The 16,474-nt window shown below is 43.9% G+C and overlaps 2 protein-coding genes across 2 annotated transcripts; one reads left to right on the top strand and one right to left on the bottom strand.

Moving 5' to 3' along the window:
• Positions 1-3,499: 3,499 nt before the first annotated feature.
• Positions 3,500-8,034, bottom strand: LOC115435133 (coiled-coil domain-containing protein 127). Its single transcript, XM_030157347.1, has 5 exons — positions 7,889-8,034; positions 7,389-7,529; positions 5,676-5,920; positions 3,872-4,288; positions 3,500-3,835 (listed from the first exon to the last, which is right to left on the bottom strand). The coding sequence occupies exons 2-5, from the start codon at positions 7,522-7,524 to the stop codon at positions 3,824-3,826; spliced, it is 810 nt and encodes a 269-aa protein (XP_030013207.1). The 5' UTR covers positions 7,525-7,529; positions 7,889-8,034; the 3' UTR covers positions 3,500-3,823.
• A 163-nt stretch (positions 8,035-8,197) lies between these two features.
• Positions 8,198-15,308, top strand: sdha (succinate dehydrogenase complex, subunit A, flavoprotein (Fp)). Its single transcript, XM_030157337.1, has 15 exons — positions 8,198-8,305; positions 9,794-9,877; positions 10,357-10,518; positions 10,599-10,742; positions 10,990-11,154; positions 11,228-11,376; positions 11,466-11,590; positions 12,253-12,421; positions 12,709-12,904; positions 12,980-13,151; positions 13,500-13,618; positions 13,729-13,840; positions 13,947-14,077; positions 14,292-14,405; positions 14,500-15,308. The coding sequence occupies exons 1-15, from the start codon at positions 8,243-8,245 to the stop codon at positions 14,584-14,586; spliced, it is 1,992 nt and encodes a 663-aa protein (XP_030013197.1). The 5' UTR covers positions 8,198-8,242; the 3' UTR covers positions 14,587-15,308.
• The last annotated feature ends 1,166 nt before the right edge of the window (positions 15,309-16,474 follow it).

Genomic DNA, 16,474 nt, shown 5'->3' with positions numbered 1-16,474 from the left:
TGTTACCTGGTGAACGCCTTCTGTGACCTTCAGGAGGAGAACCAGCACAAGGAGCGGTACCAGGCGTGTTGGCTGGGTTTGGTTCTGGAGACCTGGCCCCAGTACAGGTAGAACTCTGCTGGATCTGGTTCAGGTCCAGACCTGAACCTCTTTGTTCCTCAGGTTTATTTACGAACCAGGACTGAAACCTGATGCTGGTGTTTCCCGGTCCATGACATCAGAGGGGGGCGGAGCCTAAAGCGACCCATAAATAACTGATAAACAGAACCAAAACTGAATTAGAACATTAATCCACATTAGAGATTTGAATGCAAAACAGAAGGAGACGGTGACAAACGAGAAAGAAAATGGAAAAGGTCACAAGAAACAAACGAAAGAACAAAAGACAAGAAACAACACGACAACAGGATGATCATGTGACCAAGCCGACGTTAGCGACACTTTGAACCTTTAACTCCTTCAGCTCAAATGTCAGCGACAAACATGAACCTGAACTGAATCAGTGCAACTGGACCAGTATTCAGCTGATCAGTTCTACATGTTCGTTCTATCGAATCTAAAATATTACATTAAAAACAGACTGAATACTGGAACAAATACAGATTTATATGAAGAAGGTTCAGTTTGTTTATGTTTTTCACATGTAGGACAGTTTATAAATGTCAACATTTTCATATAGTTTGACTTTTTTACTCTAATAATATTAGAACCATTTTTATTTGTCATTATTTATAGTTTGTTCTGTTATTATTTGACTGGTTCTGATCTAGTTCAGATCATATTGGTCTGAATGTAGAACCTCATTTTAACATTAATATCTTCAGTATCATTTTTAGGGATGTTCTGGTCCGATTTTTTAGAAGATTGGATCAAATTTAATCGTGACACCTGTTACTGACTTAAGAAAAACTGTTACTGACAAAAAAAACCTGTTATTGACTAAAGAAAAACTGTTATTGACTAAAAAAAACTGTTATTGATTCAAATCCCAGACCCTTTACTGTAATCTGATTATATCCATTCACTGTTACAGAGTTTGGTACAAATATTACTACATTATTAGAAAATAAAGACATAAAAGCCATTTTTTTCATAACTTATGGTAGATTTCATGTCTGTGATGTCCAACTCTAACATGAACACAGATTATTTACTTTAATGTTTATGTGAATTGATTAATTTAATAGTTTCTGGTGAAAATGTCAGATTCTACCCATATATTTAATCTTATTCTGATATAAAATATATCAGACCAGTTTTATTAACATACAGAACAAATTCATAGAAGGGGTTAAAACTCTATGGGGTCAGTTTTACAGACTAGAACAGTGACCCGGGTCAGGTTCTATATGACACCGGTTTGAGCCGGTCTGTTCTGGGTCCACGGGCCATATGTTTGACAGCCCTGGTTTAGAAGGACACCATGGGCACAACCCAGTTGACCTTTGACCCCTGTTCACTGTGACGATGATGCGGTAATGACCCGGTCGACCTTTGACCCTTGTTCACTGTGATGTCGATGCGCTAATGTGAACTCTGAACTCACTGTTTCCAGGACAACACTGTCAGAGACGGACGGCGCCCGGCGGCAGCGTTACGAGCAGCAGCGGGTCGTCCACTTTCTGGTCCAGAGAAGTCCAGACCAGACCCTGACACTCAGCACCGGAACCGGAACCAGAACTGAAACCGTGACCCAGTACCGGCTGCCCCTCCTCCAACCCCGAAGCAGCACAGACCCACAACCAGCCAGGCCCCACCCCAAACCCCTGAAGACCCCAATAGAACCAGAACCAGAGGGAGGAGAACTAGACTCAGAAACCAAGAAGCCAGAACCCATGAACTTCAGACCCTCAGGGTTCATGTCGTCTCCAAGAGAAACCAGCCATCGGGTCCAGAAGAGGGAGTGAAGGCAGAACACAACAGAACCGAAGAACCCGGAACCTGAGAATAAAACCGAACCTAAAACAGAACCTGAGAATAAAACCGAACCTAAAACAGAACCTGAGAATAAAAACAGAACCTTCTAGAACACAGACCAGAGGAACAGATGGTCAAAGCTCATTTTCTTGAAGGAAACTTGACTTGTGTCTTAAATTCGTTTTCTGTTTTAATAATTCAACTGTGAAACTCAGTATTTCTTTTCTCCGGACTCAGTTCATTCATGTGAAATAATAAATGTATTATTATTATTATTATTTCATGTGTGAATCTGCAGCAGAAACATCTTCAAACATTATTTATACATGGAGTCGATTAAACAACATTTAAGTATAAAACACACAGTATTCTGAGTTTATTTTATTTAATTCTTTTTACTGTGTTTTTGTTGTGAATGGACAGTATTTGTGTTTCACGGTCATTAAAAACTCCTCTATTTCAACAATAAACTGAGTGAAAATGATTCAGCTGGTTCAATATTTGAGTTTTTTACACAATGACTTTCAGTTATTAATGGGGTTTAAAGGAACAGATTTTTACATTTGACATAATTTGTGTTAAATTCACTGTCTACAGGAGTCACAGATTCATGACATACCATCAATGATTGGACATAATTTGACATGAATTTAAAAACAATTGTTGTGGCGACTTCTGTATTAAAAAAAATGGTTCATAAAATTTACTTCAAAAAATGTTGGTGACAAACTCCAATGAAAATATTAAGTATTTTTTACTTAGTAAGGTCCAGTTAAACACGTTTGCATCAGGTAACAATTAAAGCAGCAGGAGACGTTCATCAGATCTGTCAAACCTCAGCACCCTTAACCTTCCCTAAGGGATTTATTATTTTATCCTCTGTAATTTTCAGTGTAAATCCTGTATTTCTTATATTTAATTCACTGATCATGTAGAGGTTCATTAGAACTCAGAGTAAATTCAAAGGTTATTCTATCAGAAACAGACCAAACTGAATAAAGTGTCTTCTTCAGTCCAATCTCTCATTAACTGAACATACACCCAGTGTGTCCATCCACTGTCCCATGACTCCACGGGTGCTACTGGGAAATCAATGTTGGAGAAGATGATGGTGTTTCCACAGTAACTACAGAGCCTCTGAATGTCCAAATATGGTCATATCTGATGACCATGAAAAGATGAAGAACTGTATTTTACACCAATTATTGACATGGGTTGATAGGATTAGTGGATCAACAGGAATTAAACAGTTTAGATCAGTAGATGGTTTAGGTTAAAGGAGGACGTTTGGGTCTTTAAGGGTTAAAGGAGGACGTTTGGGTCTTTAAGGGTTAAAAGTGGACGTTTGGGTCTTTAAGGGTTAATTAAGGGTGTGTGAACATGGCTCATCAGTGGTTTCATATCATACATCATAAATATATGTGTATTTTTCAGAAAAGCCCAGGTGTTTCTGCTGGGGTTTATTTATTGGACAGTGGACGCTGATGGTCCACATGTGTCTCTGTTCATCAACAGGTTCATGTATTTCAGTTTCAGATACCGTTCCCATCGTTCCCTTTCATTCTTGGAGGGTTTCTGTTTCCCTGATCTTGGTTCTAGTTTTTATTTCAGACACACACAGGCATTTAGGAGGCAGAACCATATGACGGTGTTTCCCATACATTCATACAACTTACCCATAGTGCATTTGGGTTTTCATACAGTTACAGGTTCAGATGAACAGGATCTGAGGCTTAATGAAGGAAAACAAATCCCACTGTTTAAACCACTGTCATCTCTTAAATCATCTACAGAATTCAAAAAATAACTTCCAGACTAAAAATACATGCACACAGAGTTTCAGCGTCTTTTCCAGTCGAGGCAACAGCAGCAGCAGGTGTGGGCATGGTCACCGGTGTGGGCGTGGTCACCAGTGTGGACGTGGTCACTGGTGTGGGCGAGCTCAGTGGTGCCGTAGCAGTGCATCCTCTGCCCTCTTGTGCTTGTGGACGCTGACCTGCAGCTGCCAGTACTTCAGATAAACCCACATTAAGCTGCCATTCTTCCTCTTGTCCATGTTGAGCAGATCTGCACAGTGTTTGTCCTTCTTGAAGATGTCCTTCAGGTCAGCCTCCAGGTTCAGCTCGGCACCGATGGGCTCCTTCACGGCCTTCAGCAGCATGTTCTTCTCCATCTCCAGCCGCCGTTCTCGCGGTAGAACGAGGGAGCAGAAGGCGTTCTGCCGCTCCACCAGCTGCAGCTCCAGCTCCTTCAGGGCGTCCGAGGCTCGCCGGTACCAGTCGTTCTCCTTCTCCAGGGCGTCGTGAAGCACCGCCCCCGCAGCGCCGGACTGCACCAGCCTCTGCTTGTCCTCTTCCAGTGCTTCACGCTCCTGGAAAAGACAAAAAGCAGCTCAGTCAGAGCTGAAGTGGAGGATGGAGACGAGTTTAAATGAACGGACGAGGAACAGGATTGAAAACAGCTGAATCAAACACACACTCAGAGGATCTGGGATCAACTCTGTTCTGTTTGGGATCCACTGGAGACAGATCTGTGTGGACTTAACAGACCTCTTACATTTGAACTGAAATTATTTGTCCATGTAAATCATAACGTATACGGCACAACTATAACAGGAGTGAACCAATGTACAGGCTTGAGTTTATTTAATTTTATTATTATTATTATTATTATTATTATTATTATTATTATTATTATTATTATTATTAATACTAATACTAATACTAATAATAATAATAATAATAATAATTCTTTTCTCTGTCTGCGGGTTGGTGTCCCCTATCTTCTCAGAAGGGTGGGGGTGGGGTGAATTATGGGAGGGGAAAAAAAGAAAATTAAGGATGATCAGTGTTTGAAGGAACTTCTGTGACTTGTGTGAGCATAATGTGGACCTGTGCAGCATGGAACACTGATACTCAATAAATAAAAAAACAGTTTCCTCCAACAAAACTTCACGTCTTCTATGTGCAATAATAATGATGATAATAATAATAATAATAATAATAATAATAACAACAACAACAACAACAAACACTTATTACAATAGTAGAATCAAATGTTAATCATAGATGATTTAATCCATTACGAGCTGTCTTTTTATTTGAGGTTGAAATATTAATGTTTATGGTGAAAATAATCCCATGGTTCATTTGTGCTTCACTCAGTTATTGTTTTAGTTTAAACTAAATTAAAAGTCAGTGATAACGTCACAAAAAAATTAGATTATTCAACTTCAAATGGATTAAAATAACGTCCACAGTTAAAGCTTCTTCATTTTAACAGGATTATTTTAAGAAAATAAATCCGTAAGCCAACCCCTTCCCCATCTGCAGTAGGTGTTGGTACAAACTAAAGCCCCCCCTAAGTTTACATTGAAGTAAACATGTTTAAACTTCCATTTCTATATGTTTCTATCCTTTGTGCTGCATTAAGGTCATAAAATACATTTCACTGTGGATTTTTTTATATTTCAAACTGTCTGAGACACATAAAACCTATTTTACATGAAATAAATGTAACAGGTCATTTTAAATCTGCAGAGGACACACACGATGAATTCTATCATGAACCCACTTTTCCACGTCAGTGTCATTCATGTGAAATCTGTCCATTTACATGTATGTTGAACCCAAAAACGCAGAAGTGAGTGAGTGTCATGGCTTTGAAGAGGACCATGACAGACCAGAGCAGAGAAGTGGATCTGAGCAGAACCGGTCCAGCTCAGGTCCACCTCAGGTCCAGGGGCTGACCCCCTTTACCTGCTGCAGCTGTTTGCGTTCCTCCATCAGCTGTTGGCTCTGGGAGATCAGCGCCTGGCGGTAACCTTTGACCCTCTGCCTCTCCTTCTCCAGCTCCAGCTCCAGCACTGCCGCTGCCCGCCGCCGCTCCGTCAGCGTCTCCCGGTACCGAGCCTCCATTTCACTCTTTATGGTGGACACGTCTTTGTGGTACTGGGCTTGAACCTTCTGGATCTCCCTCTGAGACTCTCTGGTCCAGATCCAACCTGAACAGACCACATGTCAGAGTCATGGACGGAGGACTGGGCTCCAACACAGATCTTCTGATGCAGTGTTTTCACGGACACAGAAATATGAAGAACATTTAAAACATATGCACCAAAACCTGGATCCGATAAATGTGGAACAAATCCACAGTAAACTGGATTAACCCTCTGGAGTCTGAATGGATTTGGGCTGTTTTTGGATACTTTTCATTTTGCTCAGAAAAGTGTTTCTCTTGCCTTCCATGGTATCAGTTTTTTCAGTCCAACCTCACCTGTGTGACTGTACAGTTATTTTATTCATTTGACATGTTGTATTAACACACTAAACCTAAAATGACACACAAAAACATCAAATCTGTGTGGGGAAAATTGTGGTTTTTTTTGTTTTTTTTTCACCAAAAACATGTTGAACAAACCATTTTCATAACTTACTTCACTGTCACTGAAAAATCCTGTTTGTATTGTGTCTCCTAACTTTGGTTTAACATGTGCTTTAACACCATTGACTTCACAGGATTAATTCAACACCTGCACTTTACACACACATTCAAACACAGTTTCAGTGAGGCTCCATCTGCTGACGTGTCCATGGACCCTAGAGTTAAGGACTGACATATCTGCAGTCACACAGTTAATAATATCTTCAAACACATGTTGACTTTGACAGATTCAGTTAATTCTCTGTGATAATTTTTCTCCTCCTTTGTGTCCAGTCAAACCTGGACCTGTTGGATCCTAAAGGATGAAGTGTTCCTTTATGGGTTGGCTGTAAAATGATCTTTCTTAAGTCAAACTAACTTTAAAACCTGCTTTAGGATTAACTCAAATGTGTTACCCACAGAATAATCAACCTTATATATTTACAGCAGTTAAAATGAGTCTCCAAACATCCAGAACACTGCTCTACAATATTTTAGAAATGATCTGCCTCAGACATTAAATGTGTTAAATGTTCCGTATTTTAATCAGATTAATTGTGTAACTAATGACCAAAGTGCTGGTTTGCTGTTGTTTTCCAGGTATATGATGGTGTGTTCTTCCACATATATGTTGGTTTCTGTCCATTTATCCAATAGATATATAAATGTTCCACTGATAGAACCTGTACAGTCCATGTATTGTCATGTGCAGACAGTGTTTGAAGTAGATCTGACACCAATATTCCTTTGGACTTAGACCCATTCTATCATTAACCCCAGACTGTAACTGTGAAACTACAACCAACCAGCATTTAGGACTGGATTAGTCTGGATCAGAGACTCACACCTGGTCCAATGGAACTACTGTTATTATGGATCCATCTAACTTATAGACCAGTGGTATTCCTGTAGATTTCGCTGACAGTGCTTGTATATGTTGACTTTGTTGTGGTCTTGGTGCGGTGTGCTCTCAGTGTTTACATAAAGCCTCTGCTCTTCATCCTCTGCCTGGTCCTTCATCATCATCAGCCTCCTGTTGTGTAACTTACGGAAGGCAGCCAGTCCCAGCATGGGGACCAGCAGGGCGTAGTTCCACTGGGACCCATCACCGGCCCCTGCCCCCGCCCCCCTCCCCCTGGGGTCTGGTTGGATGTTCCATCTGGGGGGGTCATTCAGGTTGTTCATGGAGGCTGTGGACAAACATGAGAGTCCTTCAGACTTCACCTGGAGATGCACTGGACTGTAATAAGCAGGTGTTTATTCTAATGTGTCAGCAGCCACAGGTCTAAATACTCAGACAGTATCAGTGAACTGATGAACACTTCCCAGACCCTGCTGCAGGATCCTCATCACACTGACATGTTTGACAGCTCTGCTCAACACAAACACGGCTAACTGCCAGGAGCTAACAGGCTAGCTAATATTAGCAAATCCTTCAGAAGGCTGCAGTTGGTTGGTTTTTATGCACAAAAATGCAACACGTGGTGTAAAAGTCGGCTGACAACAGGTGTTTGTGTATCTGTCAAATATACGGTGTTGTGTGTCTCACCTTGAATGAAAAGTCTAGGTCACTTATGCATTTGTTCGCTCACACCCAGACCCAGCTTATACAACTCCGGCGTGTTCCGGGTCCATCTGCCGTGGAAAGAGGGGGGGGTCCTGTGGGAAATATCTAAATGTCATTCACAAAACAAGTACAAAACAGCGCATATGAGTGTTTTTTCACATTTACGGCTTATTATATAATGTGTGATGAAGTTGAAGATATGTGAAAGATCATTCCACCGGTGTGTCGTTAGTCGTGCCCCCCCGTAATCCCCCGTTTCCACAGAATGGTTCGGTCCGGTGCCTGTGAATATGAGCTGCTGCGCCCATCCACAGATTCGACTCTTCAATCGACAACATGGCGAGTGTCCGCGCTGCCTCCAGACTCCTGTCCAAAAGGACTTTAGTCCAGACTAAATCAGTAAGTACAGACTTCTTTAAATCTCCGTCGTGTGTGTTTGTGTACTGGGTCTGTTGTGGTGTCACCGCGGAGGAAAGCGTGCTTTTTTCACTTTGGTCATCTTTCGTAACTGTGAGCCTTGCGTAAGCTCTTATGTATGTGAGGTTGTTCAATGTGACACATCAGAGCCACGAAAAAAAAAAGACCAAACACACAGTTTACAGGATTAAAGGACCACAGTCTGTCTGACACTACACAAAAAACATAGGTTATACCAATCCGTCAACACATTGGAGGTATTTATGGCAGCTCATGTCTGTTAGTTGTGTTGTCCTTGTGGAAGCAGCTCCGGATGCTAAGTGTGTTAGCATATTAGCATCAACAAAGAGGAGGTGAAAGAAAAAGAAACTCACATCAGTCACTTAATAAAGTTACAATAACAGGTAAAAACTGCAGTCCTATAAGGAACTGTGAATGACACCGGTTATAGATGTGGTATTAATAGTATTCAGCGGTATGAATATATGACATGTAAGTGTTTCTAAAATGTCGTCATTAAAAAAATATCTGTTCCACATTTGACTCCAAATCCTCTGAGACCCAGAAGTGCATTTATGTCCTCTGTAGGCGACAAGAGGTTCACAACTTTACTACAAATACATACTTAAATGCTGTCCACTGCAGAGGACATTCCATAAAAAACTGCATCTGAAAAAACTGTTGCTAAATGATGTTTTTAATAAAGGCAATTATCTAATTTAAAAAAAAAAAAGCCAAAACCTGTTCTTTCCTGGGTCTCAGAAGAATCCAGTTATATGTCCACATGAAGTGAATGTGTGTCTTTATCCAGTTAATAGATCTATAACATAGAAAAGATCATATAATAGATCTGTAACATAGAAAAGATCATATAAAAGATCTATAACATAGAAAATATCATAATAGATATATAAGTGTAATTTTTGCACATTTGTAATTTCAATAGACTGACACATTCTAACAGGAATATTGTCCCTTCCCTGTACATGTCTGTACATAACTGCATAGTATTGTTTATTGTTTATTCTTTGTTTATTCTTCATTAAGGATCCCCACTAGCTGACACACCAACACCAGGCTAGTCTTCCTGGGGTTCTCTGAAAAAAAAAAAACAAAAAAAAACAACAAAGTTCAGGATGCAAAATCACAGTCAACAGATCCAGCTTCACTTGCTCCTGAGTTTCTTTCTTTCTGTATTCTACCTGTATTTTAACTATGTCAACACACACACATTCCCCCCAGGGGTTAATACAGTATTTGTGACTGAATAGGTGAAGTACAGGTGTGTACATACAGTGTGTAGTTGTACTGCGTCCATCTCACACCTGTGTTTGACGTCCTTGTCCTTCTGCTGCCTCTGTCCAACTGTCTGGAGAGTTCACATTTAGACACAGAATGAAACTGTGGACTCATAGAATCAGACTGGGGTCGTAATGTCACTCTTCCTAAACTGTTTTTTTTTTTTCTCAGGTTCCTGCTGCTGCAGTTCAGGCCTCCAGGAGCTTTCACTTTTCCATCTATGGAAAGAAGAAAAGTGCCAAAGTATCAGATGATGTGAGTTCAGTTCAGTGTTAGATTCCAAGTGTTTTATTGTCATGTGTTCAGTAAACAAGAGAATTTAAGATTATACAAATAAAAACAATAGAATACTTTAACTAGGAAATTAAAACAAACAAAACAAAGTGTCATTTAAGAAAGACATGACAAAGAAAATGAACATAAAATATAAACTACTATTAAATATATATTTACATGAATGTGCAGTGTATGAGTAATAGTCCAAACAGTCAGATTTCTGTGTATTATGGCTTTATTTTCATAAAATGACAGGTTTCATCTCGGTATTTTCCGACTTTCTTCTCGTAGTCACAGCTGTTTGTCTTTTTTTGCATCCTCTTTCACTGCCATCAGTTCCTGTCAAATGGAAGAACGCTTCTATTAAACATCTTTCTGCATTTCCATGAATCCAGTTTCTCCAGTCAAAGCTGATGTCATTAAAGTCCTTTGCTCTCCGTTCTTGTTCTTGTGTTCAGATCTCCACCCAGTACCCGGTGGTGGACCATGAGTTCGACGCCGTGGTGGTCGGCGCTGGAGGGGCTGGCCTCAGGGCAGCGTTCGGTTTGTCAGAGGCCGGCTTCAACACAGCGTGTGTGACCAAACTGTTCCCCACCAGGTCACACACGGTGGCCGCTCAGGTAACACCAGCAACGACACGCTCACATCCACGCCGCGTGTGGCCATGCCTTACCCATCATGCCTCTGACTCCCCTCACAGGGTGGCATCAATGCAGCCCTGGGCAACATGGAGGACGACGACTGGAGGTGGCACTTCTACGACACGGTGAAAGGATCCGATTGGCTCGGAGACCAGGACGCCATCCACTACATGACGGAGCAGGCACCCGCCGCCGTCGTGGAGGTGAGGTCTGGTCACAACGAGGGGCGTGGCCTAAAGATGAAAACACCAGAGTTCATGTCAGAATGAAATCAGCTCTAATTCCATGTTCAGTATTTAACGGCAAGTTTGTAGATGTAAACATTTTCATATACGTGTGTGAGTGTGTGTGTGTGGGGGGTTATTGTGTTGTTCTTTTATGGTTTTGACCCATTTGGGGCAGTAACCTTTGGGGCGGTGACCTTGACTCGATGCTTTGTTCCCGTTTCAGCTGGAGAACTTCGGGATGCCGTTCAGCCGGACAGAGGACGGGAAGATCTACCAGCGTGCGTTTGGGGGTCAGAGTCTGAAGTATGGGAAAGGAGGCCAGGCCCACCGCTGCTGCTGCGTGGCCGACCGCACCGGACACTCACTACTGCACACGCTCTACGGACGCGTAAGTGTCTCTATCCGACCGTGTCCACTTATCTGTGAGTGAATGTAATGATTAATGAGGTGTGTGTCTGCAGTCGCTGCGTTACGACACCAGTTACTTCGTGGAGTACTTTGCCCTGGACCTGCTGATGGAGGACGGACAGTGTAAAGGTGTGATCGCTCTTTGTATGGAGGATGGCTCCATCCACCGCTTCAGGGCCCAGAACACCGTCATCGCCACTGGGTAAAACGCACACATCTGCACCCAGTCCAGACCGGAACCAGATCCGGATTGCTGACGTCCACTCTGACCCTCTGACCTTTGTCCCCCAGAGGTTACGGACGCGCCTACTTCAGCTGCACCTCCGCCCACACCAGCACTGGAGACGGGAACGCCATGGTGACCCGGGCCGGACTGCCCTGCCAGGACCTCGAGTTCGTCCAGTTCCATCCCACCGGTGAGGACCTAACATTCATACTGGTTCAGCTGCGGTAGGACAGACGGGTTCAGCTGCGGTAGGACAGACGGGTTCAGCTGCGGTGGGACGGACAGGTTCAGCTGTGGTGAGACAGACGGGTTCAGCTGTGGTGAGACAGACGGGTTCAGCTGCGGTGGGACAGACGAGTTCAGCTGTGGTGAGACAGATGGGTGCAGCTGCGGTGGGACAGACATGGGACAGACGGGTTCAGCTGCGGTGGGGCAGAGGGGTTCAGCGTCTGCGTCTCTGATGTCCAACATGTAAACACTGTAACCTGAGTCACAGCCATGTGACGTTCAAGGACACAGGACAGTTGACATTTAGAGACATCTGAGAAGTCCAGAGTCCACAGTGGTAGAACAGGACAGACGTGGTGCTGTGGACGGGGTTGAATGTAGATCAGCGTTAGCACACATCAACCCTGTTGTCCAACGCATCAACCCTGTTAGCCAACGCATCAACCCTGTTATCTATAACATCAACCCCGTTATCCAACACATCAACTCTGTTATCCAGCGTCATGACATGAGGAGATAAAATTCTTTTTATGTAAATGTTTAAATGTCATGAAGCTGTAATTTGTTCATGTCTTGTCAATGAATCAGTAGTTTGATCTTTTAATCATGGAACGTGTGCGACAGGAATCTATGGCGCCGGCTGTTTGATCACGGAGGGTTGCCGCGGCGAAGGAGGGATCCTGATCAACAGTGAAGGAGAGCGATTCATGGAGCGTTACGCCCCCAACGCCAAAGACCTGGCGTCCAGAGACGTGGTGTCGCGCTCCATGACCATCGAGATAAGAGAGGGCAGGTACGAGGGCAGGTGCATGATGGGAAATGGTTTCAGCAGTAGAACATTAGAGTCTAAAGGTTCTTTTCAGGGTCACATTAACTGTTACTTAACATTCACCATAAAAAGGAAAAAAAAACAAACGTTCATCATAAACTTGTACGACCACCGACATAGAGAAGGTTTGAACCTCAGTCCGTTTATCCAGACGTATTTATCGGCGCCATCACCAGTGGGTGTGGCTTATTAGTTTTAAACACTGCTGATGTCTTTACTCATGTGTCTCTGCCCCTGTCTCTGCCCATCAGGGGGGTGGGTCCAGAGAAGGACCACGTGTACCTGCAGCTGCACCACCTGCCCCCCCAGCAGCTCGCCACCAGGCTGCCCGGGATCTCCGAGACCGCCATGATCTTTGCCGGCGTGGACGTGACTAAGGAGCCCATCCCAGTTCTGCCCACGGTCCATTACAACATGGGCGGGATTCCCACCAACTACAAAGGACAGGTAGGACCACAGTGACCCGTCCACTGCCGGGCCGACATCAGAACCACCCCCTCAACACTCTCATGTTTCTGTCAGGTGATCACTCACACCGACGGGGAGGACAAGGTGGTACCGGGTCTGTACGCCTGTGGGGAGGCGGCCTGCGCCAGCGTCCACGGCGCCAACCGGCTGGGCGCCAACTCCCTCCTGGACCTGGTGGTGTTTGGCCGAGCCTGCGCCCTCACCATCGCAGAGCAGCACAAACCCGGTCAGAACCACAGTCCAGAACACACCAGTTGGAACCAGAACAGTTCAGTCAGAACCAGAACACTCCAATCATAACCAGATCAGTCCAGTCAGAACCAGAACAGTCCAGTCAGAACCAGGTTCTCCTGTAACTGAGGGCAGGAGTTAACAACTGGAAAAGTTTTCAAACAAAATAGATTTGAAACTGAAAACACACAAACACCTGCCGGCGCCGTCTGGTATTGGACCGGAACCATAGAACACATCTGACATGTAGAATGAAAGGGGTCTGATAGGGTTAATGTTGAAGCAGTCACTGAATCAGCTGATGCTGACACGCTTTGTGTGTGTGTGTGTGTTTGTGTTCCAGGTGAGACTCTGTCTCCTTTGAAGTCCAGCGCTGGTGAAGAGTCTGTGTCCAACCTGGACAAACTGCGTTTTGCAAACGGAACCCTGAGGACGTCAGAGATCAGACTGAACATGCAGAAGGTACCGACATTTGTTTATGTCTGTGGACGTTTGTTCACGTCTGTGGATGTTTGTTTACTGTTTTCATTCCATCTTGGTGTATAAATGCTGTTTGTTTGTTTTGTGTCCAGACGATGCAGGCCCACGCTGCTGTGTTCCGTACTGGATCCGTCCTGAAGGAGGGCTGTGACAAGATGGACGCTGTCTACCAGACTCTGGATGACATCAAAACCTTCGACAGAGGTAAACCCGGTCCTGGTCCCGGTACCAGTCCAGTGTACGTTTCAGGTGGTTTCCCTCTGCTTCTCCCTGTGACCCGTTAGGTCATTGGTTCTGTGTTCTGCTTCAGGTATCGTGTGGAACACGGACCTGGTGGAGACCCTGGAGCTACAGAACCTGATGCTGAATGCGGTTCAGACCATCCACTCAGCCGAGCAGAGGAAGGAGAGCAGAGGAGCCCACGCCAGAGAGGACTTCAAGGTCTGTGTAGGACGGGTTTGGACCCAGAATCCATCAGAACCTAAAACTGTAGAAGGAACATTGATTTGGTCTGAGGGTTGGTGTAGAACCTTTGGATTCAGGTTCTAAAACATGACTGTGTTTCTGTTGGTTCTGATGGTTAATGTTCGTGAACATGTGGATGTCAGAGCTGTTGGGTCATGTTCTGACTCGGTTCTTCTGCTTCTACCTCCAGGACCGTGTGGATGAGTACGACTACTCAAAGCCTCTTCAGGGTCAAGAGAAGAAGCCGTTCGATCAGCACTGGAGGAAACACACCATGTCCTATGTCGACCCCAAGACTGGAAAGGTACTACCCCCACCCTAAACCCCGCCCCCCATGGCGTGTTGCGTTTCCAGGGTTTGTGTATGGTACTGATGTGTGTTCTGTGGTCTGGTTCTAGGTGACGTTAGAGTACCGTCCGGTCATCGACTCCTCCCTGGATGAGCAGGACTGCGCCCACGTCCCCCCCGCCATCCGCTCATATTAACCCCGTCCCCTTTAAAACACACCCATCTTATATTTATGGACAAACTGTGGACGAACTGGGCCCGGTTCGGTTCTGTATCTGTTGACACCCTGAAATACAACAGTGTGACCTTCATCTCACGTGTTTGAATCCATCAGCTTCAGTTTCAGTCGTGTTTCGACAATGCTCACGAGTCGAGTCAGACGGATGTTGATCCAAGGCGTGGCTTTGTTTTCATGTATAAATATAAACTCTGCTGTTTGATGTAAACAGAAATGACTCTGATGCAGGAGGGAAGGATGTAAATATATCTGAATAAAGGTTGAGCTTCACTCATGGCCTTGGCTTAGAATCACATGTACTTTAATCATCTGGTAGAAATCAGACACATTCACTTAATAAATGTTAATGAAGCAGATTAAGGCTAAAAATTTTATCTTCATGTTGCAACTAAACCCTAATAACATCAGCTGGCGTTTGTCTTTGTGCAAATGGAGGATGATGATGATGAAGGACCAGTGCAGGTTGGATAGTTATGCTTTTTTCTGCTGAATGTGGATCGTTTCATGAACATGGGTCGGTGCTGGTGCTTCAAATGCAGCAGTGATCACAGCTGGTTTTATGATAGAGGAGTTTGTGTTCAGTGCCGATGCTCCAATCCAACGGTGACTTAATTTATTTTGGTTCTGGTGAAGACCATTTGTATTCTTTTATGCTGAATAAAGTGTAGACTATGCATGAAACCCAGACTCCTAGTGTTTTAATGCAGACCAGGAGCCTTTAAATCCAGGGGGTCCGGTCCAGCCCACCAGAGGGTCCATTCTGGTCCACCAGAGGCTCCAGTCCAGTCTGGCCCAAAGGGATGAAATGGAAGAAATGCCAAAATTACAGTCAAGGACATTAAAATCAGTTTAGTTCAGGTTCCACATTCAGACCAATATGATCTAAAGTGGATCAGAACCAGTAGAATAAATAGAATAAGCTATAAATAATGACAAATACAAACATTTTAGTGTAAAAAAAGTATAATTACATGAAAATATATACACTTCTAAACAATCCTTTCATGAAAAATGTGACTAACATGAACCAACATGAACCTGAAGTGTCTTAATATAAACCAGTGGAATTGGACCAATGTTCTGTCTGTGTTTGTGGATCTACCGGTTCTGTTCATTAGAATGAACATGTATAAATAATGAACTGAATATTGGTCAAATTACACTGATAATTCTGAAAACCTTTCAGTTTGTTCATGTTTACATTTTTAAAGGATAGTTTATAGATGTAAACTTTTTTATCATGTCATTTAAATTTTTTCCCTGTTATTATTTTACTGTTCTGACCCGGTTCAGATCATACTGGGCTGAATGTGGAACTGGAACTAAACCAGGTGTGTGTGTGTGTGTTCTGGCAGGTGAAGGTGTTGTTGTGTGTGTTGGTCAGCCGGGGGGGGGGGACCACACCAGACCACAACACCCCCAGTGTGTCTTCAGGAAGGAAGTTTAAGGCCCTTTGGAACCACAGCCATTAATAATAATTACACTGAAGTGTTTACATAAGAACCAGAGGGATGTAGAAGGAAGTCCACGGATCAGCTGAAAACACAGAGGGAAGGGCCATGTCACACCTGAGAGACAAAGAGGGAGGGGCCAGGTCACACCTGAGAAACACAGAGGGAGGGGCCAGGTCACACCTGAGAAACAAAGACGGAGGGGCCACTGTCACACCTGAGAAACACAGAGGGAGGGGCCACCGTCATATCTGAGAAACACAGAGGGAGGGGCCATCGTCACACCTGAGAAACAGCGGGAGGGGCCACCGTCACACCTGAGAAACACAGAGGGCTAGGCCACCGTCACACCTGAGAAACACAGAGGGAGGGGCCACCGTCATATCTGAGAAACAC

The sequence above is a fragment of the Sphaeramia orbicularis genome, chromosome 16, assembly GCF_902148855.1.
Source record: "Sphaeramia orbicularis chromosome 16, fSphaOr1.1, whole genome shotgun sequence".
Classification (NCBI taxonomy): domain Eukaryota; kingdom Metazoa; phylum Chordata; class Actinopteri; order Kurtiformes; family Apogonidae; genus Sphaeramia; species Sphaeramia orbicularis.
This window is presented reverse-complemented; position numbering and strand designations above follow the sequence as displayed.

Bases quoted from the DNA above. Each gene is read 5' to 3' on its own strand.
- LOC115435133 (XM_030157347.1), bottom strand. From the start codon at position 7,524: ATGAACAACCTGAATGACCCCCCCAGATGGAACATCCAACCAGACCCC. The intron at 5,921-7,388 runs GTAAGTTACACA...TGGTCTGTTCAG, and splicing joins GCTGGGACTGGCTGCCTTCC to GTTGGATCTGGACCAGAGAG. The intron at 4,289-5,675 runs GTAAAGGGGGTC...TGTCTTTTCCAG, and splicing joins AACGCAAACAGCTGCAGCAG to GAGCGTGAAGCACTGGAAGA.
- sdha (XM_030157337.1), top strand. From the start codon at position 8,243: ATGGCGAGTGTCCGCGCTGCCTCCAGACTCCTGTCCAAAAGGACTTTA. The intron at 11,155-11,227 runs GTAAGTGTCTCT...GTGTGTCTGCAG, and splicing joins TGCACACGCTCTACGGACGC to TCGCTGCGTTACGACACCAG. The intron at 14,406-14,499 runs GTACTACCCCCA...GTCTGGTTCTAG, and splicing joins TCGACCCCAAGACTGGAAAG to GTGACGTTAGAGTACCGTCC.